The 23,858-nt window shown below is 37.1% G+C and overlaps 1 protein-coding gene across 1 annotated transcript in view; it reads left to right on the plus strand.

Moving 5' to 3' along the window:
• LOC105480046 (DnaJ heat shock protein family (Hsp40) member C1) overlaps positions 1-23,858 on the plus strand; it is a 242,969-nt gene that overhangs the window by 87,270 nt on the left and 131,841 nt on the right. The window contains exon 8 of the mRNA XM_011738488.3: positions 14,636-14,726. Within this exon, the coding sequence (XP_011736790.1) occupies positions 14,636-14,726 (91 nt within the window). The remainder of the gene's footprint in view (positions 1-14,635; positions 14,727-23,858) is intronic.

The raw sequence follows: 23,858 nt of genomic DNA on the forward strand, positions 1-23,858 counted from the left end.
TTTAGACAATTCTAAGATTATTTAGATATCTGTTTCTGTAATTATCTTTTATAATGGTTTTAGATTGCCTTAGAGTCCCAAGATGCTAGAAAAAGAAAAAAAAAATACTATCTTTAGTACAGAGATAAAAGCAATAAAAATTTAATCTACTGTTATCATTAAAAGCATAACCAGTAAAAAGGAACAGCATTCAAGTAGCTTGCCACTCATTATTTTAATAACATTTAAGTACAGAGTGTTAAAAAAAAAAGAAAAACCAACCTTTACATGAACATCTGTATAATTATGCCAAAATATATATTGCTTTCTATTTTATTTGCAAATTTAAGAAGAGTGAGGACATTTTGTCTTATACAGGTAATCAGTTTCTGTTTCTATTTAGTCTTGATTAAATAATAAAATGTGTATATATATCATATTTATGTCAGTTCCTTTTTTTTAAATTTAGTATATCAAAGCATATTTTATTAAATTATTGCTTTGTTAATTTTGATTATTGCATCAGGTTAGAAAATCCCCAACACGTAAATATTTGAAAGTCAATAAAACACTTTTTGGTGTACAGATTCTGAGGTTGAGATTGTAATTTTTGGAGAGAAATGTTTTATTTTAGAAAATAAGTGTTTATAATCTAGAGGACCAGATAATATTCTATTCAGTTCTACCCACTTTGTAGTTACATAGTAGAGCTATTTTTCCTGATTGTTTAAGGAAGCTGACTACAACTTCTGCATTTTCCTTTATTTTTCTCATAATGAAAATTTTATATTTAAAGGAGAAATGAACCAAAATACTAGTGTACTTCTGTCCTTTGAGAAATTACCAGTTTTTCCATCAGTTCATCTTAATAGTTATTGCTTATAGAATCTTATATTTTGTTTACAGTTAATAGAGAAAATTTACAGTATTTTGGTAATTTGAAAGGTTTGTTTTTAAGTTGTTTAGCGTGTTATATTGTTTGCTTGAAAAAATACTCTGCAATGCTTGTATGCTGTGTGTAAGACTTAATGAGAGGGAAAGTCTTTATCACACTGGTATGTTTACGAGAAAATGAGACAGAAAAATAATTTTAGGGCAGATTTTCTTATTTTTTTAAGTCTGATTATTTTTTGCCAACTTTAGAATCTGTGCAACAGGCAAACCAGAATATAGATGAGTTTAAAAGTATATTCATGAGGCAGTATAAATAGAATGTTACATAACATGTCAATATTAAAAACTTCTTTGTAATTTTAATCTAATTTGAGATAAAGTTTATTTGGTAAAATTAGCATATTTCTTGTTTAGCATCTAGAGTAATTTACCAGACTAGAACCAACATGTTATTATGGCTTAGATTTATAATTTACTTTAAAATACTTGCCTGTGATAGCTGTTAATTCATGTAACAGATTGATTGTTTTGCCTCATCACAAATTTGTAGAAAATATACAAAAATGAGGAATTTTACAGAAACTTTTTAGTTTCTTTAGAAACTCTGCTTTTTTTAACTGATCGGTTTAAATTTTAAAGTTTTTACTTACTTGATGGTACCTGCTGCCTTTCAGTTTTGAGATGCAAGGCATTAGGGTTTCAAGACCTTTTACATCTAATTTTTAAATTTTATTCTAATTATTTCTTCTTGATAAATGGATTTCAAGAAGAAAAGTAAAATGATTTTCCTTTTTAAAGCAAATATTTGATATTTTTATTCTGCTTTGGGGACCTTAGGTTAGTGTTTCTAGTGGTCACTAACAAAATAATGTCATGCAGTAGACTCTTTCAAATACATATTATAATAGTGAATGTACTTTAGACTGATAAACATTGCTTATGAAATACATTAGCAAAACAATACTGATCAGTTGCTCTCAGGATTAGATTTTTGTCTGCTTTTTGTTTGTAGTATGCTATGACCTTTGTATTAACCTGAGATCTTCTTAAATAAGATATTTATGAAATTTAGTATGAGTCTTTTTCACCTGAAGTTATCTGGATTGGTAATTGGAACAGTGATCAAAAAAGAATGCTCTTAAGACTCTAAGAATAAAAAATGATAGGTACAACCTTAAAGTTTTAAAATGTGTACTTTATGCACCACTTTTGTGATATAGAACCATTGTTTTTCATTTTTATTTTATTTTTTTTTTGAGACAGAGCCTCACTCTGTCACCCAGGCTGGAGTGCGGTGGTGCGATCTCAACTCATTGCAACCTCTGCCTCCCAGGTTCAAGCAATTCTCCTGCCTCAGCCTCCTGAGAAGTTGAGACTACAGGTGCCCGCCACCATGCCCGGCTAATTTTTTGTATTTTTAGTAGAGATCGAGTTTCACCATGTTAGCCAGGATGGTCTCGATCTCCTGACCACATGATCCGCCCGCCTCGGCCTCCCAAAGTGCTGGGATTACAGGCGTGAACCACGGTGCCCGGCCATTGTTTTATTTTATTTTATTTTATTTTTTTTTGAGACGGAGTCTTGCTCTGTCGCCCAGGCTGGAGTGCAGTGGCCGGGTCTCAGCTCACTGCAAGCTCCGCCTCCCGGGTTCACGCCATTCTCCTGCCTCAGCCTCCAGAGTAGCTGGGACTACAGGCGCCCGCCACCTCGCCCGGCTATTTTTTTGTATTTTTAGTAGAGACGGGGTTTCACCATGTTAGCCAGGATGGTCTCGATCTCCTGACCTTGTGATCCGCCCGTCTCGGCCTCCCAAAGTGCTGGGATTACAGGCTTGAGCCACCGCGCCCGGCCAACATTGTTTTATTTTTAAATAAGAGTCCACTGATTGAAGTTTCTTGTACTCTTCCTGGCGTAAACTATGCAGATAATCTTGCTTTCTTTAAAGAAGAGTCAAACTAGAGTCTTGTGAAACAATGTAATTGTATAATCTTTGTAGATATATGTGATTTCCTCCAAGTCTTTCATAATTGGCTTTCTTACATCTAGTTAACATCATTTTAATTTAATTTAATTTTTATTTTCTAGAGACAGGAGCTTGCTATGTTGCTCAGCTGGCCTCATACTCCTGGGCTCAAGTGATCCCCCCACCTCAGCTGTCCAAGTAGCTGGGACTATAGGCACGCACCTCCATGCTAGTCTTTTTTTGGGGAGGTTGGGGGTACCCTAGGTGGGACATTAAAACAGCATTTTTAACAACTCTTATTTTGAGCTTGCCAAAGCATTCAATTTGGTTTTTCAGAGAAACAGTTCTTACTCCTTACTCATATCTCATCCTTTTTTACATAGTAATTAATTGAATCATGTAATTAGAATAACAAGGAGGTTTAAGAGTTAACACAAGCAGCTCTTGTAAGTATACAGTAAATTAGTTAAGCACATTTAAGTTAAGAGAGTTTTACTTTTGGTGTAAATTCCCTGCATTTTATGAAAAGTTAATTAAAACTGAGCTGCAAATATTTGATGTCTGTATATAGCTGTTGGTTAAGAAGCAGGGTCCAAGCTAAAAGTGGGAGATTCAGAGGCTTCCAGCAAGTGACCTTTACACTGACAGAATCTGTACCCAAATCTTGTCATAGCAACAGTTCTTCAGTCTAATTTCTTTCCTTCCCATTCATCCTCTAAATACCCATTCCTTTGCTGCACTTCACATACATAAGGTCGTTTGGTAGGATTGGGAAAAGTGGCATTTCTGGCTCACTTGTGTTCCCAGGTTTGCTTTTATTACTTAGCATCTAAGAGCCTTAAGAAAACTCTTGTTGCCTGCTTAGTATACCTAAATTATTTTCTATTTCCTCCCAAACAAAATTACAAATGCAAATAATTATTTCCACATTTGATGTGTAAGGCGTCTTTTGGTCAGATGTTTAGAAAGACGATTCAGCCAGTTCAATAAACAGATACTAAATGTGTATCAGAACATGGCACTACTAGGGACTACAGAGATAAATATGCCTTCTCTAGGACCTTAATGTCAGGTAGCAGTTATAACACATGAGTTTAAATAACCATTCTACAATACGGTATATATGCTTCACATGTTTAATATGAACAGTGACTTCTATAGATATTCGAAGAAGTAAGGTTGTCTCTATTTGGGATGACCAAGAAAAACTAAAAAGAGGAACCACTTGAACTGAGTATTGAAAGATGAATAGACACTTAACAGTTAAGTGCCCACTTTGTATACTAGGTGGTATACAAAGATAATTTTGTAGATGCAGTACTTCCCATAAAATCATACTGTGTTAAGGCTAAAAGCATCCTGAGGAAAACATTTTACAAGAGCCTTTTTTAAAAGAGGCTATCATGTAGCCCATTACTAGGTTCTCAGATTGTATTCCAGGTCTGTAGATTCTGACTATATCTATTTAGGAATTTATATTATAACAGGTAAGTCTGATATGACAAGTCTAAAAAGAATATTTAGACAGAATAAAGTTAATTGATAAGACAGCAAAGTATTTCTTTGATTACACACACATCTGTGAAAGATATGTGTACATTGTTAGGAATGGTAGAAATAAAGTACATAAGGACTGTGAAACCAGCAGAAAATATATGAAGTGGTTCTGTGATTGGGCAAGATAGAGGTAAAAGTATCTCTTTGATAGTTCCCCTTGCTTTTTGAGAAGGTCCTTATAACCTCCAGAGCACTGGATTTTGTTCCTTTCCTTTGCTCTGAGAAGGATATTGGGAAAATTATAAGAATTGATAGAAGAACAAAGCCAAAGAGTGAAAAGCTATTCTACTTAGTGGATGTTAAATATTTGATAATATTAAATTAATATTAAACATTTCCCAAGTAGGTCAGTATTCAAGGACAAGATGTATGGATGTTACCATATTTAGTCAAATGTATGCCCCATCTAATCTATATAGGCAGAAAAGGTAAAAGTCAACTGAGAAATTAAAGGAAAAGAATACAGTGTTTGTAAATTGATGAGTGAATGGAAGGCTGGTGTGTATGTTTAGAGAGATGAGAGAACACTGGAGAGGAGTAAAATGCATGACTACATACATGGAAGCAGGGGGCGCTTGAGGAAGTGTGTTGAGATAGCTAACAAAGCAAGTAGAGTGATCCCCAGAAGACATGGGTATGAATTAGTATATAACAAGGAACTTGGACTATATCAACAGAGGGCTTAAATTCTCTGAGGCAAGAATTTAATTATAACATTTAAAGTATAGCTCCTGTGACACTTTGACATCTTACCAATCTGTTTCTGCTCTTACAGTGGGTTTGAAGGAAGTACACATTCTCTTGGAATCTGACAAAAACCAGTCTTCTTTGTTGGTTGTATTCGGCTTGTAACCCCAGGAAGTTTTTCTAACCTCCAAAATGCCCGTCTTGGGTATTTTTAAATTGATCATATGTTGTGTAACGTGGAAAATAGCAAGTAGCTGATGACATATAATCAGTGCTCTGTGCATATTTTCAATTTAGCCGTTATAACTTAGTTTATTTTTGCAACTGTATCAGAACCTTATGTATTTTTGCCCATAATAATTTAGATTGCTCAGACCATCAGTTTCTCTCATAAAATCAGGAAGTGCCACATATCCCAAGTGATTACCAGTCTAAATCATAGACACAGTTCCCTGTATTTCCTGAGATCAAACAGGTCTTCAGCAGTCAGAACTTAATTTGCTTGAGAATTTGTTTGATTTTTCTAGGAATTCACCATTCAAGTTTCTCTCTGACCTATATATTACATTTCTCGGTAGCATAATTTATAAAATACAAAACTCATTTGGTTGTGCATTGCCTAAAGTTGTAAATTTGTCACCTTTTTAAGTCCCAGTCCTATCTTTTCTCATTACCAAGCAGATCTAACAAGAACACCATTCAAGTAAAAATTGTCATAGGAAGTTTCCAGCATGCATATCCCCACCCCCATCAGGATGTATAGGTTGCCTAGGAGCAGTGGCTGAGAAAATAGAGGAATCTTCTCTGTACAGCTCTGGCTTTTACCTAAAAAAAAAAAAAAAAAAAAAAAAAAAAAGATTGCCTGAGAGTAAAGGAGTACTATACTTTATAAAACTATGTGTAAATGGAAGCATCCTCTCTCCCAAGAAGCTGCTTTTCCCGTGTAGACTACAACTGTGGACAAGCCTGGAGGTCACCCTCCCTGACAATTAGGGCCCTTCCTTTCTAGCTCCTTTGCTTCTGCTTGCTGGGACTCTGTCAGAAAACAAACAAACAAAACATTCACAGCTAATTAGCAGGAAAAAAAGCTTCTAAAAGGCTATGAGGCATTTGTTTCAAGCTGAGTCGCCTGCTCTTCTACTTAGAGTTCAAAAGATTTTCCAAGGGATGAGGCAGCTTGCTTTTAATACTCTAAAACTTTTTAAAACTTTTCAGACACACACACACACACACAAACCTGACACAGGAAATACATAAACAAATGAAAAGAGATGGAAGAGTTCATCTGAATTTTTATAAGCTGAAACTCCACTGCTGCAGGACAGAGGGATACAGGAAAACTGGAACGACCTTACAACATAAGACAGAGATTCCTTACTTCCACCCTCTGAAAGTAAATCCTTGCATCTTACGCAAGTACTCAGAGATCCAAAGACAGACTATAGAGTTTTGTAGGTTATTGCTAGATGTAGAAAAGATAAAAAGCCATAAAATGTTAGGTAGGATGTTAGCAACATATAGTCTCATCAATTCCATATTTTATAGATGGAAATACTTAAGACTCAGATTGGTGAAACAGTTTCCCCAAAGTGACACAACTAGTTAATGGTAGAAATGAAACTTAAAACAGCTGAAAATAAATATTAAAATATAAGAAAAAAATATGTAAGAAATATAAAAACTAAAAAAGAATAAATTTCTCCCCAGGTAGATAACTAGAACTTTATAGTATAAGCTGTCTAATCTTAAACTCCCTGTCAGAATGTTCAGGCTGATTATAATTACAAATTTTCCTCAACTTACCAATTGCATCCTGATAAGCCCATCATAAGGAGAAAATACCATAAGTTGCAAATACATTAAATATACCTAACCTCCTGAACCTCATAGCTTAGCCTAGCCTACCTTAAACATGCTCAGAACACTTACATTTGGCCTACAGTTGCATAAAATAATCTAAAACAAAGCCTATTTTATTTTTAAAAAGTGCTGAGTGTCCCATGTAATTTACTGAATACTGTACTGAAAGAAAATACAAACAGAATGATTGTATGGGCCCTGGAAGTATGGTTTCTACTGAATGCATGTCACTATCTCACCATCATAAAATGGAAAAATTGTTCTGTTAAACCATCGTTAAGTCAAGTTGGGAACATCTGTATGACATAAGTTGTAGAAGGATTCTTACATTGAGTTAGGGCTGAATAAATGGCTTCTACAGTCTCTTCTATCTCTTGGAACAAATGGAAAAAATAGTTTTTAGGCTTTGCATCTCCTTGAATATTACTGTCTCAGGTCAGAGGAAGACAGTAGCTTCTGGTTTTCTGTTTTGTTTTTATTACTTTTTGTGGATTTAGTCTTATTATAATTCTGTACAGAAATTTTGATTCATCAAAATATAAAATTTTAAAGTTTTTCTATATTTTTCATTATAGTTTTATTGCATATTATATGTAATTCTGAGATTATAGTATAAGCCAGTGGGAGAACAAAACAATATAGAGCATTTGATTTTGTGGGCAGATTTTCAGAAATGTACTTACAGTGTTTTCCTATATTGAAGGTTATTTCTAAGCTTCAAACAAAAGATTTGGGCTATCAAAATGAAAAAGAAATAGAGCATCCTCTATATTGTTTCTAGGTATCCTTCCTCATAACTTCCATATTCCTTATTCCCATCAGGACAGGTATTTCCCTGCTCCTACCACTGTAAATCAATGCCTGCCCGCCTTCCTACCTTCCTGCCTTCCTGCCTTCCTTCCTTTCTCTCTGTCTCTCTCTTTTTCTCTCTTTCTTCCTCTCTCTCTCTTCCCCTCTTTCTCTCTTTCTTTGTCTCTTTATCTCTCACTTTCTCTTTTTCTCTCTCTTTCTCTCCCTTTTCCTTTCCTTTCCTTTTCCTTTTTCCTTTTCCCTTTCCCTTTCCCTTTCCCTTTCCCTTTCCCTTTCCCTTCCCCTTCCCCTTCCTCTTCCCCTTCCCCTTCCTTTCTGTTCCGGGGTACATGTGCAGAATTTACAGGTTTGTTTACATAAGAAAACATGTGCCATGGTGGTTTGCTTAATACCCATCACCTAGGTATTAAGTCCCATATGCACTATTAGCTATTTATCCTGAAGCTCTCCCTCTTCCCGCTCCACCACAGGCCCCGGTGTGTGTTATTCCCCTTCTTGTGTCCATGTATTCTCATTGTTCAGCTCCCACTTATGAGTAAGAACATGCAGTGTTTCGTTTTCTCTTAGTTTAATGCCCTTGTTTCTTAAGTTTTTCTTTGGATTGCTTAATATGTTGACGTTTATATGGAGAGGTAAAAGTAAACCAAAACATTACCAACAGCGCCAGCTTAGCGTATTCTCTTATCACTTAATGAACTATGTCAAGAATGTTAAAGGATGGCCGGGCGCGGTGGCTCACACCAGCACTTTGGGAGGCTGAGGCGGGCGAATCACCAGATATCAAGAGTTCGAGACCAGCCTGGACAGCATTGTGAAACCCTGTCTCTACTAAAAATATAAATATTAGTCGGGTGTAGTGGCAGGCGCCTGTAGTCCCAGCTACTTGGGAAGCTGAGGCAGGAGAATCGCTTGAACCCAGAAGGTGGAGGTTGCAGTGAGCCAAAATATTGCCACTCTGCTCCAGCCTGGGTGACAGAGCAAGACTCCATCTCAAAAGCTAAAAAAAAAAAAAAAGGTTTAATGTAAGGATATTCTCCATCTCACAGCTTACTAGTCTTGGAAATACTGTATCTTCAGGGCTTAAACTAATTATCATCATTACAAAACCTTCCTTCATCAGGCCAACTGAAAAATTCTCATTGTATGTTCTCCATACTAACTGTGTAGCATTTACTATTTGTATTAATCACAGTAGACTGATAGACCTTAGTCTGTTTCCGGCATATGCCTCATGTCTGTCTGGTTGATAGGAAAGTGGGCATTCTGCTCTACCTAACCATTCAGGAGCTCAGAGCAATGATGTCTTCACCATCTTCTAGCTCTGTCTATCTGGAACATGTGGCCTCCGTGCTCATTATGACAAGAGTAGAGAGCTGGAGGATTTGCATGAGCTTTTCTGTTTGGAAATGACACATGATATTTCCATCCACAGTCTATCCAGAACTAGTCCTCTGACCCCACCTAATCTTGAAAGAACAAGGAAATGTGGGAAAACAGAATGTTGAGTGAGCACCACTTTCTTTGCCAGTAATTCTTTCAACAAACTTTATTGATTGATTGCATTATTTACTTCGTGCCAGGTACTCTTTTAGGCCCTTGGGGCGGGGGTGGGGAGAGAAAGACAACAATTCCTGTTCTCATGGAGCTTATATTCTATATTCCATATTTTGGTTAATATTTATAGTTATTTTTACATATTCCTTAAGGGAAACTGTTATGTCTTATATAATCCCCATATATCCTAATAATGTACAACACATATAATAGTGGTTCAATAAATAAGCATAAATATCCCTGTTTAATGTCTTCTTGTGCAGGAGCCTGTGCTCTATAATTACATACAAAGAACACTCATACATTCTTTTAAGTTAGCCATCGTTTAAATGTAAAACCTGTCCCCTGTTTGATGTCTATGCAGGCAGGTTTTGAACTCTTCAGGAAATTTTAAGTACTGGCCAAGGGCGGTGGCTCACGCCTGTAATCCCAGCACTTTGGGAGGCTGAAGTGGGTGGATCACCTGAGGTCAGGAGTTCAAGACCAGCCTGGCCAACATGGCAAAAACCCCGTCTCTACTAAAAAATACAAAAATTAGCCGGGTGTGGTGGTGGGCGCCTGTTATCCCAGCTACTCAAGAGGCTGAGGCAGGGAGAATTGCTTAAACCCGGGAGATGGAAATTGCAGTGAGCCGAGATCATGTCACTGCACTCCAGCCTGGGCGACACAGCGAGACTCTCTCGGGGAGAAAAAAAAAAAAAAGAAATTTAAATACTAGTACAGTTGCTTCTAGAATAAAATCTTTTGCTTATGGTTCCATTCATAAGGATTATAAACTCCTTGAGAATAGGAGTTCTTTCTGTTTGGAAAAATGTAAACTACATAATTTTAATACAGTATTATGGGTCAGGCAGTTCAGAGGCCTAATCAATTAAAGTAAGCATTTAATTATTCATTAAATGTTTATTAAGCTTCTGTAAGTGCCAGGCAATATACTGGAGCTATAAGGATGGATTAGAAGTTTATATCCCCAGGAAATCTAACTTTCTGTGTAGGTAAACTAGAGTTTACTCTGGACCCAAGTAAGTTTTTGTGCTTATTTTTTTCATTAAGCAATTTTACTATAATTTTATTCACTTGAATTCACCCCCCCCCCCCCGTGAAAAATGGGAGGGAAAAAAGGTTGAAAACAATTTTTTCTATTCATCCTCTTTTGAATGCTTGAATTCAAAAGCATACCTTAAAGAATAGCCATACCTTAGAACATACCTTAAAGAATAGCCACCTGGTTTCTTCTTGAATACTACCTCCAAAATCAGTCTATTTCATTTTCAGTTAATTATTAGGAAATGCTTATATATATGTATATTATTTTTATTTTTATTTTTATTTTTTTGGAGACAGAGTCTCACTCTGTGACCCAGACTGGAGTGCAGTGGTATGATCTTGGCTCACTGCAACCTCCGCCTCCCAGGTTCAAGCTATTCTCTTTCCTTAGGCTCCTGAGTAGCTGGGATTATAGGTGCCTGCCACCACACCTGGCTACTTTTTTGTATTTTTAGTACAAATGGGGCTTCACATGTTGGTCAGGCTAGTCTTGAACTCCTACCCTCAAGTGATCTGCCCACCTCAGCTTCCCAAAGTGCTAGGATTGCAGGTGTGAGCCACCACGCTCAGCTTCTTCCTTGTATTTATCCAAAATCAAAACTTTCATCTCTGGAATCATATATAGTAGTTTATACCATTCTTTCCTATAATAAACCTTGAGATATTCTATGGTAGTTAGGAAGTTATCCCCAATCTTCTTATCTCTAATCCCTTATAAAAACAGAGTTTCAAGCTGCCTCCCTGTTTAATCACTTTCCTTTTAAAGTCTATTTGCCAGTGTATCTTAAAGTGCAATACCCCAAACTGTACACAAGGATGGTTGAAACAATGTAAAGTTGTACAGTAAAGTAGAATTGCTTGAGTTCATAGAATGTTAAGGAAATAATGTTTCCTGGAGTGGGTATATTGTAATTTGATTTCAAAGCGTAGGTACAATATGGAAAAAAAGAGAAAACATGAGGAGTGTTTGAATAAATGCTTAGAAATAGAGCAAAAGGAAGATAAAAGCAGTGAATGAAACTACGGAATGTATTGAAACTCTCAGATTAAGTAGAGTAGGTTAGGATGATTGGGTGGATTGCAGTCCTTAGATAAGTGTGGATTTGGATTAAACGTGTATTTCAAAGAGGAAGTTTTAGTGGGATTATGTGCCATAGCAGGAAGAAACATTAACAGAGAAATGTTCAAATTTGGCAGGACTACTAGGAAGAGTTTGCTATTATGCAGCAAAATGAAGTAAAAAGGATGCAATTAAAAAGGTCACATAAGCAAGAAGATACAGGATTTGGCAGGGGAATTTTGGTGAAGTATGAAGCACAAAACTCATCCTTTGTGTTGGAAAACAAGATCCTTGTCAAATTGGTAGAAGTAGTTATGAAAAGGCCTGGCACAGTGGCTCACACCTGTAATCCCAGCACTTTGGGAGACCGAGGCGGGTGGATCACCTGAGGTCGGGAGTTTGAGACCAGCCTGACCAACGTGGAGAAACTCCATCTCTCTACTAAAAACACAAAATTAGCCGGGTTTGGTGGCACATGCCTGTGATCCCAGCTACTCGAGAGGCTGAGGCAGGAGAATCGCTTGAACCCGGGAGGCGGAGGTTGCGGTGAGCTGAGATCGTGCCATTGCACTCCAGCCTGGGCAACGAGAGCGAAACTCCGTCTCAAAAAAAAAAAAAAATAATAAGAAGAAGAAGAAGAATAGCTAACATACATATAAGGCCTAATTATGTGGAAGATGTCATTCTGTTTCCCAGGTATTAACATATTTAATCTTCATAACAGTCATATAAGTTAGGTACTTTTATTATCGCCATTGTATGGATGAGAAAATGGACGTACAGAGAAGTTAAAAAATTTGCTGAATGTCACATAGCTAGTAAGATGGCAGAGCTGAGATCTTAATTCAGATAGTCTGGCTCCAAATCTGTCCTCTTAATCACCATATTTCACTGTGCTATACTGTGATGATTGATTTCAGCCTACTTTCTTTTACCTCTCATAAATAACTAATCCGTGCCCTTCTTTTCTTGCATGTGCCACATTTCCTACTCCCCTCAAGGAGCCAATGCCTTCCTGACCTTTTCTTCTTCCCTACTATTAAAACTTACTCTGTGGAAAGACGCTAATAAGCTCATTCACTCACACCAAGGTATAAATGACTCATATGGCTTAATATAAAATAATACTTCTTTAGGGCTGACTTTTTTTACGGGGGGTGGGGAATGTTAAGGGGCTATAAAAACTTAACCCAAAACCCCGTTGAAACTTAAACTGTATATAGGCATGGGAGAATGAGTAAGTTGGGTGATGGCCATCTGTGCTCTTCCAATCGTACCATTGTTTACCTGGCCTAGGGCTTGTGTGAATCCTCATAGAAATGAAGTAGGAACGTAAAAGTGGGGATGAAAAGAATTAAGAGATCTTTTACTATATCAATAATATATCTGTATTGTATTGAGTCAATTATTTTAGGAATACCTAATTTTTATTAGGTGGGGGAGTTCTGATAGAACCCCAAGAGACACAGACCCCCAGGAGAAAGCTTTAATTTGGCCACAGTCATAGATGAAAAGAGTTTCTAGGGTTTAAGTATTTATGTATTTACATCTGAGTCAAAGTAGTGTCAAAGATTTTGTTCCTTTTTTTCCTGCAGAAATAAAGCTCTCTCAGATGGGTCTATGATTTATCTGCTCTAGGAATCTTATAGTCTAGGAATGTTACCCTAGAGTTATTCTTGATACCCTTCTTTTTCTTATTTCACCTCAGTTCGTCATCAGGGCCCTTCATTTCTTGCCTTATTAGGTTTCTCATATATTTCAGTCTAGTTCAATTCAGTAAATACTTACTTACTGAGTACCTGCTTAATGGCAGATACTGTGCTCTGGGCATGTAAGTATTCCTATCTCAATTTCTCATCTGGAAGAGAATATAACATGATACAAAGCAGTTATAGACATGTTTAAATACAAAAGGTAGTATACAAGGGAGAATTACACTGCCAGAGAAGGTCAGAAAAACTTGCAAAGGAGATGGGTCTTGAATGGGTTTTCAAGGATTAATAAGAGTTCATCAGAATAATGCCAGGGAAGCACAATATTATAGGCAGAGGGCAAAGCAATTGCACAGACATGGAAGCACAGTGTGGGCTGGTAGCTGTTATACAAGTGGTATTCCTATAAAATATCTGCGGTTTGAGCCAAGGAGTGTGGTAAAAGATCTGTTTTGTTTATTTTCATTGTCAGGATCTCATATGCCTAGAGCATCAACTTGTTTATTTTTGTGTATGTCATTATTTAAGACCTAGTTTTTTTTTTTTTTTTTTTTTGGTACACCACTAAAGCCTTAGCTGTGTGCCACTCATTGAGACTTCGGTCACTGTATTTTGACACCTAAGTGTATGTATGCAGTATGTATCCTCAGTCCTCAATCCTCAAGACTTCATGGTAATGGTTTTTATACTGGTCTCTAAGGTTGGTAAAAGGAGGAGTGGCAACTTTCACTTTTATATACATGCGCATATAAGTTTTATAATCAGATTTGAAAATAATTCTGAATATCTATTGTAGTTAAAGGGCTAATATGAAAATAGCAGTAGTACTTTGTTAGTCACAGTAATATAAATTACTATGCCAAATCAGTTCAGCAAATGAGTTTTTCTGCTCTTTGTACATGCAGCAGTATATTATGAAAATAGCTGGCCGGGTGCAGTGGCTCACGCCTGTAATCCCAACACTTTGAGAGGCCGAGGCGGGATCACAAGGTCAAGAGATCAAGACCATCCTTGCTAACACGATGAAACCCCGTCTCTACTAAAAATATTTTTTAAAAAAATTAGTCGGTCATGGTGGTGGGCGCCTGTAGTCCCAGCTACTCAGGAGGTTGAAGCAGGAGAATGGCATGAACCTGGGAGGTGGAGCTTGCAGTGAGCCAAGATCGCGCCACCGCACTCCAGCCTGGGAGACAGAGCGAGACTCCATCTCAAAAAAAAAAAAAAAGAAAGAAAGAAAATAGCATACAATGGAAGAAAACAGGAAGAGGATACCTCCTTTCCATATCTGAGAGAAAAAATAGTTTAAAATTATACTCAGAATTTCTTGTCGTAACTGGCTCTCCAGGAGAGAAAAATCATAGACAAATGTTTAATTTCTACTCATCATAAAATCTGAAAACAAAAAGAAAAGCTATAAAATGAATATAATGCTTTAAAATTAAGTTATATGGAAAATATTATTGAAGCACACTGATTTTTATGCTAATTTATGTATGCCCTTTTTTTTTTAAGGATGCTGGGCAGTTTTATGCTAAATATAAAGAAACAAGATTGAAGGAAAAGGAAGATGCACTGACTAGAACTGAACTTGAAACACTTCAAAGTGAGTTTTAAACATTAGTATTTTAACAATATCATATAAAATTAATGATTTAAATGTAAATTATCTTTTAAATTCAGCAGTAATTAAATTTTCTGGTTTTCTTTTTTTTTTTTTTTCCCCACTCCCTAGTGGAGGCACTTGTACTTAATGTGTTTGACATGGAACATACTACATTATAGCATTACTTTACCACCCAAAGTTTGGTATCAAAAGGAAGGATAAAATCAGCTTGAGTCATGTAACTCCTCAAATCCAGGGGCATCCAAAGTCTGCAAAGCCCTAAAATACTTCAGTATTGTAATTACAATTGATATTTAGTGCTAGTTTAACCGGTTAATCACCCAACTTGCTGTGTAACAGTTGTAGTTAGGAAACCTGAAAATACCAATGATTTTTGTTTTGAAAGGTTTTGTTTCATTTGCAGTATTGTTATATAGTGTGAACAACTTTGTATAAATTATCAGTATGTTGAAAAGAAATCTTCCATTGAACACAAAGACAGTTCTTGCTGATTTTAGGAAAAGTTGAATATATTATTTAAAAAGGTGTTTTCTCAGCTCCAGTCCTTTTGTCTATTTTTGCCTTCTCTACCTCTTGGCTCCCACACATATATGCTCTGTCTCTTTGCATTTCTTTATTTTTATTCCAAGCACTTAATACTACTTTAATTTATATGTTAGTTTTGTTTACCATCTGATTTCCACCCCACTCCCCACCCCCAGTAGAATGTAAGCTCCGTAAGGATAAGGTCTTTATCTGTTTTGTTCACTGTTATGTCCCAGGTTCTAGGGGTTTGGGTGTGGTCATTTTAGGGGGTCATTTTTCAGTCTGTCACAATCCTTCAGGTGTCTGGACAGCTTTAGAACAGAGACCGTTCATCTTTGTGTCTGCAACATCAAACAGGGTCCTGGCACATAATAAATGTTCGGTAAATGGATGGATGTATGAATTCATGTAATGCCATGAATATTAATGAGCATCCACTGAGCACCTAGCCGTATAAAACACCATCTCGAGAAGCACATTATTTAATTCAAAAAGTTTCAATACTTACAAATACAAAATAATATTCACATCAACTATATAATTGTTTAAAGTAGACTTCTGTTAAGAAGGAGTTAGAATGATAGAGGATTATTACATACCAAGATTGACATGTGTGTTAAGAAGTAGGAGTGTGCAAGTGAAACTCTGTCATTTTTATGTAATTGTTATTTTAGGAAAAATTGGTACATAACAATTGCTAAGCCTTTTCAGACTAATCACAAGAAGAAGAAAAATTACAATTGTAAGAGAAGAGAAGACTATCGGCCAGGCGCCATCGCTCACGCCTGTAATCTCAGCACTTTGGGAGGCCGAGGCAGGCAGATCACCTGAGGTCAGGAGTTTGAGACGAGCCTGGCCAACGTGGCAAAACCCCGTCTCTACTAAAAATACAAAAATTAGCCATGTGTGGTGGTGGACACCTATAATCCCATCTACTCGGGAGGCCGAGGCAGTAGAATCACTTGAACCTGGGAGGTGGAGATTGCAGTTAGCCGAGATCACGCCATTGCACTCCAGCCTGGGTGACAAGGGTGAAACTCCATCTCAAAAAAAAGAAAAAAGAAAAGAGAAGAATATAAAATTAATCCAAAATTTACCTAGTGGCAACATAAATACACTACATTTCATTGCTCTCATAGACACAGCTTATCATTTCTATGTAATTTTTTGTTAAAAAACTTAATTGTTGTAATTTTGGTAGATGTGTTAGAATTCTTTAACAGTAACAAGACTAAGTATATACACTACCCTTTCTGAAATTAGAGGTTAAACATGAAGTGTTTATCACTATACAAAAGCTCATTTTGGAGTTAACTATTTTTCCAAAATTGTTCAATGACTTTTGTTCTGCTTAAGAGTTTTATATAATTCTCAAACATATTTAATAGTTTCTTCTTGGCTGGGCACAGTGGCTCATACCTGTAATCCCAGCATTTTGGGAAGCCAGGATGGGCGGATCACTGGAGGTCAGGAGTTCGAGACCAGCCTGGACAACATGGTGAAACCCCATCTCTACTAAAAATACAAAAATTGGCTGGGCGTGGTGGTGGGTGCCTGTAATCCCCACTGCTCAGGAGGCTGAGGCAGGAGAATCACTTGAACCTGGGAGGCAGACGTTTCTGTACATCGAGATCATGCCACTGAGCTCCAACCTGGGTGACAGAGCAAGACTCCATCTCAAAAACAAAATGTCTCTTTTAATTTTGTCATCGTCTGATTTTGTAAAAATCACAAGCTAAAAAATATGTAAATATCTGAAAGTGAAAATGTGTAACAGTCTTCACTTTACACAAATGTGTAACATTTGAAAATTCATCACTAGCTTATCAGTTATTGAAACTCAGAGTGGAATAAGTGAATACCAGAAAGCATATTAAAAACAATCCTCATACTATGCTCTGAATAATAAGACTGTTATCTTGCATGCTGCCTTTATCAGTGGTATATTTAGAAAAGGCGATGGTATCAACATTAAGAATGTTAAAGAACAGTCACATTTACTGTTAACAATGTCAGACTGTCATGTATTTTTTAATGTAGTCTCTAATGGTTACATGCAAAGAATATTTTAATTAATTTTGTTAACTTCATTACAGTATTCTGCATTGTATACTTTAGAATTAATACATAAAGGCCCCAAATCCCCCAGTGTGCATTTCATTTGCCCCATCCTTCTTAATTTTAAAGACCATCATCAGAATATCAAGTTCATAATAACATTTCCATCTACTTAATTGAGTAAATGCATCTCATGTAGATTAGCAATAGCTGTTTTATGCTGCCTGTTTTTCATGACCTAATTGCTAATCTGCCCTCATCTGCTTTACTGCTTAGATTGTGCAGTATTCTCTGAGGGCTGCACTACAACTACTTCAAGTAGGGTGCGATAGTCTTATTAAAATGGTATTTTAGATATGGGGGGGCAGTGAAAAGGGTGATTTCTTAAAAATAAATATCCTTCTGAGAAGTCTTTATGCAAAAGAAATATTGATATATGTTTGGGAAATTTGGGGCACTTATTATAAACCTTGAATCAATTTTGTAGTTTAGGTTTAAATAAGTTGAATACTTACAAATATTAGACTTTTGAGGGTTAATGATTTTTTTGCACATTCTCTAATCATGTTTCATTCTAAATTAATGAAAGTGAATTATGTGTACTAAAAGAGCCCATATCATGAATGAGAAAAAGACATGTTTGACTTACTTTATAAAGAAATTGTAAAGGTCACAATTTGAATAGACAAGGAAAGGAAAGTATAGAAGTAAACTTGATTATTTCCTTGACCCCTTTCTTTGTACCTTATATGATTTTAAAACAAAACCAAAATTAATCAAAACGCTGCTGCCAAGTACTTCCTTTAAATATGGAGAAATAGTTCCCAACATTAGTTATGTTTTTCTTGTTTTGTGGTCCTTGTTGCATGCCCCAGAAAGGGATTGAAGTAGGGGTGCCTCAGGGACACCCTGTAAGATGAAGCACTCAGTGAGAAAGTGGGGGACAGAATGTGACTTTTTAGCGTGGCAGGATGAGAAAGTTTAGTCACCTTCCTTAAGACTAAAGGAAGAGTGATTTTCTAGAAAACTCAGGTTCATGAAGAAAGTAGTTGATTTGGGGGTTGGTAGGGAAGAAGAAAAAATAGATTGAAGAAGAGTAGCCACAGTTTAGGTTAGAACACTTTGCCTGTGGTAACATAGGGTGCTCACGGATGGGAGCATACTCTCTGAGATAACTTATGCAAAGACATATAACCAATCACTAGCTCCAGCATATCTGAAAACATGACCTAATAGAATCTCTGTACCTTATGCCATTTTATATTATAAAACCTAAAATCTAATAGGAGCCCTCGTTCCAAAACAGTTTATATATAGGCAAATAACATCTAAAGAATATAGTATTTTATCCTAGGTACTTTTACCTAAGGTGCAGTATAATATCCTAGGATATTTGAATACCAATGAAAGTGTGAAATTTTAAAATCATACAACTCAAATATAAATTTACAATTCCCTTAATATTTCAAATCATATAAGTATATAAATACATAAGTATATATATTCAATATATAAGGGACTGATTTTGTGGAAGACAAATTTTTCCATGGACCTGGTGGCAGTGGGGGATGGTTTTGTGATGAAACTGTAGTTAGATTCTCATAAGGAGTGTGCAACTTAGATCCTATGAGAATTTAATGCCGCTGCTGATCTGCCACGAAGCAGAGCTCAGGCAGTAATGCTTGCCCTCCTGCCGCTCACCTCCTGCTATGCGGTCTGGTTCCTAACACGTATGGACTGATACCAGTCCATGGCCCAGGGCTTGAGGACCCCTGCTGTACATGAAGTTGATAAAGTTTCCCTCTATTCCTAGTTTTCTGAGCATTTTTAGAAATCATGACGGGGTATTGAATTTTGTGAAGTGTTTTTTTCCTGCATCAATAATTGTGATTATGTGATATTTCTTTTTTGGTATATTAATACGATAGATTACATTATTGGATTTTGAATATTGAACCAACTATGCGTACTTGGAATAAACACCACGTGGACATGGTGTATAGTTCTTACTGTTGAATTCTATTTGCTACTATTTTGTTAAAGAGTTTTACATCTATATTCATGAGAGATATTGGTCTGTAATTATCATTGTCCATTTGTGCTGCTGTAACAAAATACCTGGGAAATAGCTTGAGACTGGCTCATTTATAATGAACAGAAATTTAATTCTCACTCTTCTTGATGCTGGGGAGTCCAAGATCGGGGCATCAGTAGGTTTGGTGTCTGGCGAAGGTTTCTGTCTGTTTCCAAGATGGCACCTTGTTGTTACATCCTCCGGAGGGCACAAACGCGTGTCCTCACAGGGAACAGAAGGGGAAAAGGGGCTGAATGCTGTGTGAAGTCTCTTTTGTAAGAGTCTTAATTTTTTCAAGAGGGAAGTTCTCTCATCACCTCCCAATGGCCTTTTCCTCTTAATATTATTGCATTGGAGGTTGCTTCAACATAAATTTTGGAAGGACTCAAGCATTCAAACCATAGCATTTCACTCCTGACCACCCCCCTCCAAAATTTATATCCTTTTCACATACAAAACATATTAATTACATACCAATAGCCCCCAAAGCCTTAACTCATTCCAGCATCAACTTTAAAGTTTAAGGTCTATAGTCTTATCTAAATATAATCTAAATCAGATATGGGTGAGACTCAAGGTACAATTCATTCTGAGGCCAATTCCCCTCTACCTGTGAACCTGTGAAATCAAACAAGTTATATGCTTCCAGATTATAATGATGGGACAGGCATAAGATTGATATTCTTATGCCAAGAGGGAGAAATGGGAAAGAATAAAGGGGCAACAGTCCCCAAGTTGAAAACCCAATATGGCAAACACCATTAATTTTTGAGGCCTGAGAATAATCAAGTTTGACTTCATGTTTCATCTTCCAGGTACACGAGAGTAGAGGTTGGGTCCCCAAGGCTCTGGGCAACCCCAGCACTATAATTTTGCTGGTCACAGCCCACGGAACAGCTATCACAGGCTGGAGTCTCATGTCTGCAAGCTCTCCCAGGCTAGAGTTGCATGCTGGTGGCTCTGCAGTTCTGAGGTCTTAGTGGGGGCCCTACTCCTATGGCTCCACAGGGCATGGCCCTAGTTGGGGTTGTCTCTGGTGGCGCCACCTTTGTGGCAGTTCTTTGCCTGGGCGCTGAGGCTCTATGAGGCATCCATTGAAATCTAGGTAGACATATCTCCACAACTCACACACTTTGTGCACCTGCAGAGTTAGCACCACATGGATGTCACCAAGGCTTACTGCTTGTGCCCCCTGAAGTGGTGGCCTGAGATGCACCATGGCCTGCGTGAGCCGTACCTGAGGCGGCTGAGGAGCATTGTATCTGAATGCACGGAAAAGAAATGAGACATCCTGAGCAACAAGCCCCATGGTTTCACAAGTGTTTTGGGCCCCTTTTTTGAAACTGTTCTGCCCTCAAGGACCTGGTGCTCTGAGCCTGCTATGAGAAGGGCAGCACAGATAATCTCCAAAATACCTTTGCAGTCATTCTTCTATCGTCTTGATGAATAGCATCTGTCTTCCTTCTATTCATATTAAATCTCCTTATGAAATGTTTGCTTGGCCACACCATTGGCATTCTTCTTCAAGCATACTTTAAAACCTGACCAGGCTGAGAATTTTTTAAATCTTTAACTTCTGCTTTCCTTTTAATTATAAATTTTATATTTAATTTTTTTCTCTCTTCTTGCATTTTACTATGAGTAGTCAAGAGAAGCCATGAAGCATCCTGAACAATTTTCTTAGAGATAGAGGTGTCATCCACAAAATATCCTAGCCCATTGCTCTTAAGTTCTGCCTTCCTCAAAGTAATAGGACCCAAAACACAATTCAGCCAAGTTCATTGCCACTTTACAGCAAGGGTGGCGCTTCTTCCAGTTTCCAATAAACTGCTCCTCATTTCCAACTAAAGCCTTATCAGAATGGCCTTTACTGTCCATATTTGTACCAGTATTCTGATCACAACCACTTAGATCATCTCTAAGATGACTGAGGGTTTCTCTACAGTTCTCCTCTTCTTCAGAGCTCTCACTGGAAGCATGCTTAATGCTTTAGCATGCACTTCAGAGCTGTTCTGGCTGCTTCTACCCATTACTCAATTTCAAAACCACTTCTACATTTTCAGGTATTTGGTATAGTAGCACCACCAGTTCTCAGGATTACTTTCTATTTTAGTTTATTTTGTGCTGCTATACAAAATACCTGAGACTGGGTAATTTATGATCAACAGAAATTTATTCTTACAGTTCTGGAGTCTGAGAAGTCCAAGATCCAAGGTACCAGCAAGTTTAGTATCTGATGAGGCCCTGGTCTCTGTTTCCAAGATGGCACCTTGTTGCTGCATCCTCTACGGGAGATGAATGCTGTGTCCTCACATGGCAGAAGAGATAGAAGAAGAAAGGGGACAGAATGCTGTGTGAAGCCTCTTTTATAAGGCCTTTAATCCTATTTATGAGGGAGGAGCCCTTATGACATAATCACTTTCCAAAGGCTCCACCTCTATGAGACTGTTTCAACATGAATTTTGGAAGGGACACAAATGTTCAAACCATAGCATTAGCTTTCTCTTTTTGCACTGTCTTTGTATGACCTTGCTATTGGTAATATCAGCTTCATATAATGAAATAGGAAGTTTTCTCTCCTCTTCTATTTTTTTTTTCTTTTGAAAAACAGAGCTTTGCTCTTCTTGCCCAGACTGAAGTGCAATCATGCAATCTTGGCTCACTGCAACCTCCGCCTCCCAGGTTCAAGTGATTCTCTTGCCTTAGCCTCCCAAGTAGCTGGGATTACAGGCGCCCACAACCATGCCTGGCTAATTTTTGTATTTTCAGTAGAGATGGGGTTTCACCATGTTGGCCAGGCTGGTCTCAAACTCGTGACCTGAAGTGATCCACCTGCCTTGGCCTCCCTAAGTATTGGGATTATAGGCATGAGCCGTCGTGCCCAGCCTTCCTTTTCTGTTTTCTGAAAGAGAATGTCTAACACTGGTATTAATTCTTGAAATGTTTGGCAGAATTCTCTGGTGAGATCATCTGAGCCTGAATATTTCTTTCTTTGGAGTATTAAAATAAATTAAATTTGATGTATAGTTATAGAGCTATTTAAATATATTTCATGTTTCATTTATCTATTTCATGAGTGAGTTGAGATAGTTTGTGTTTTTTGAGCAATTGGTCTTTTTCATCTAAGTTGTCAAATACATGTATCTAGAGTTGTTCCTAATATTTGCTTTTTGTCCTTTTGATGTCTGTATGCCCTGTAGTGATTTCACATTTTTAATATAGGTAACTTTTGTCTTCTGTTTCCTTTGTCAGATTTGCCAGATGTTGATCTTTTCAAAGGACCAGTTTTTTTGTTTAGTTGATTTTCTCTATGGTTTTTGTTTTCAATTTCATTGATTTCTGCTCTTGTTTTGATTACTTCTTTCCTTCTGTTTGCTTTTGGATTGTTTTGATCTTCTTTTTATAGTTTCTTGATGTGGAAGTTTAGATTATTAATTTGAGACTTTTTCTCTTTTCTAATGTCGGCATTTAATGCTATACATTTCCCTCTCAGCACTGCTTTGGCTGTGTCTCACATATTTTGATTTTTCTTTTTTTTTCTTTTTTTTGGCAGAATGTCACTCCACTCTGTTGCCCAGGCTGAAGTGCAGTGGTGCGGTCTAGGCTCACTACAACCTCTGCCCCCCAGGTTCAAGCAATTCTCCCACCTCAGCCTCCTGAGTAGTTGGGATTACAGCATGTGCCACCATGCCTGGCTTATTTTTTTATTTTTAGTAAAGATAAGGTTTTACCATGTTGGCCCAGGCTGGTCTTGAACTCCTGACCTCAAGTGATCCACCCACCTTGGCATTCCAAAGTGCTGGAATTACAGGCGTGAGCCAGCGCGCTTGGCCACATATTTTGATACATTTTTATTTGACTCAGCTCAGTATTTTTTTTCTTGAGATTTCCTCTTTCATCCATTATTTAAAAGTATATTGTTCAGTTTCCAAATGTTCAGGGCCCTTTTTGTTATATTTCTATTAAACATTGGTAGTTTGATTCCCTTTTCATTAGGAAGCACACTCTGTATGAGTTAAATTCCTTTAAGTTTGTTCAGATCTGTTTTATGGCCCAAGATATGATCCATCTTGGCATATATTCCATGGACATTTGAAAAGAATGTGTATTCTGCTGTGGTGAATTGGAGTGTTCTATAAATGCCAGTTAGATCCAGTTGGCTGATGGCATTGTTGAGTTGTATATCTTTGCCGATTTAGTTATGCTATTAATTATTGAGAGGGGGTATTGGAAGTTTTACTGTATTTATAAATTTGTCTTAAGTTCTGTCAGTTTTTGTTTCACATGTTTTGCAGCTCTGTTGTTTGGTGCATACACATTTAGGATTGCTATGCCATCTTGGTGGATCTTTTTATCATTATATAATGTCTCTCTTCATTCCTGGTAATTTGTTTTTGCCTTATAGTCTACTTTACCTTACCTGATACTAGTATAACTACTTCTGCTTTCTTTTG

This window comes from Macaca nemestrina, chromosome 9, assembly GCF_043159975.1.
Source record: "Macaca nemestrina isolate mMacNem1 chromosome 9, mMacNem.hap1, whole genome shotgun sequence".
NCBI lineage: Eukaryota > Metazoa > Chordata > Mammalia > Primates > Cercopithecidae > Macaca > Macaca nemestrina.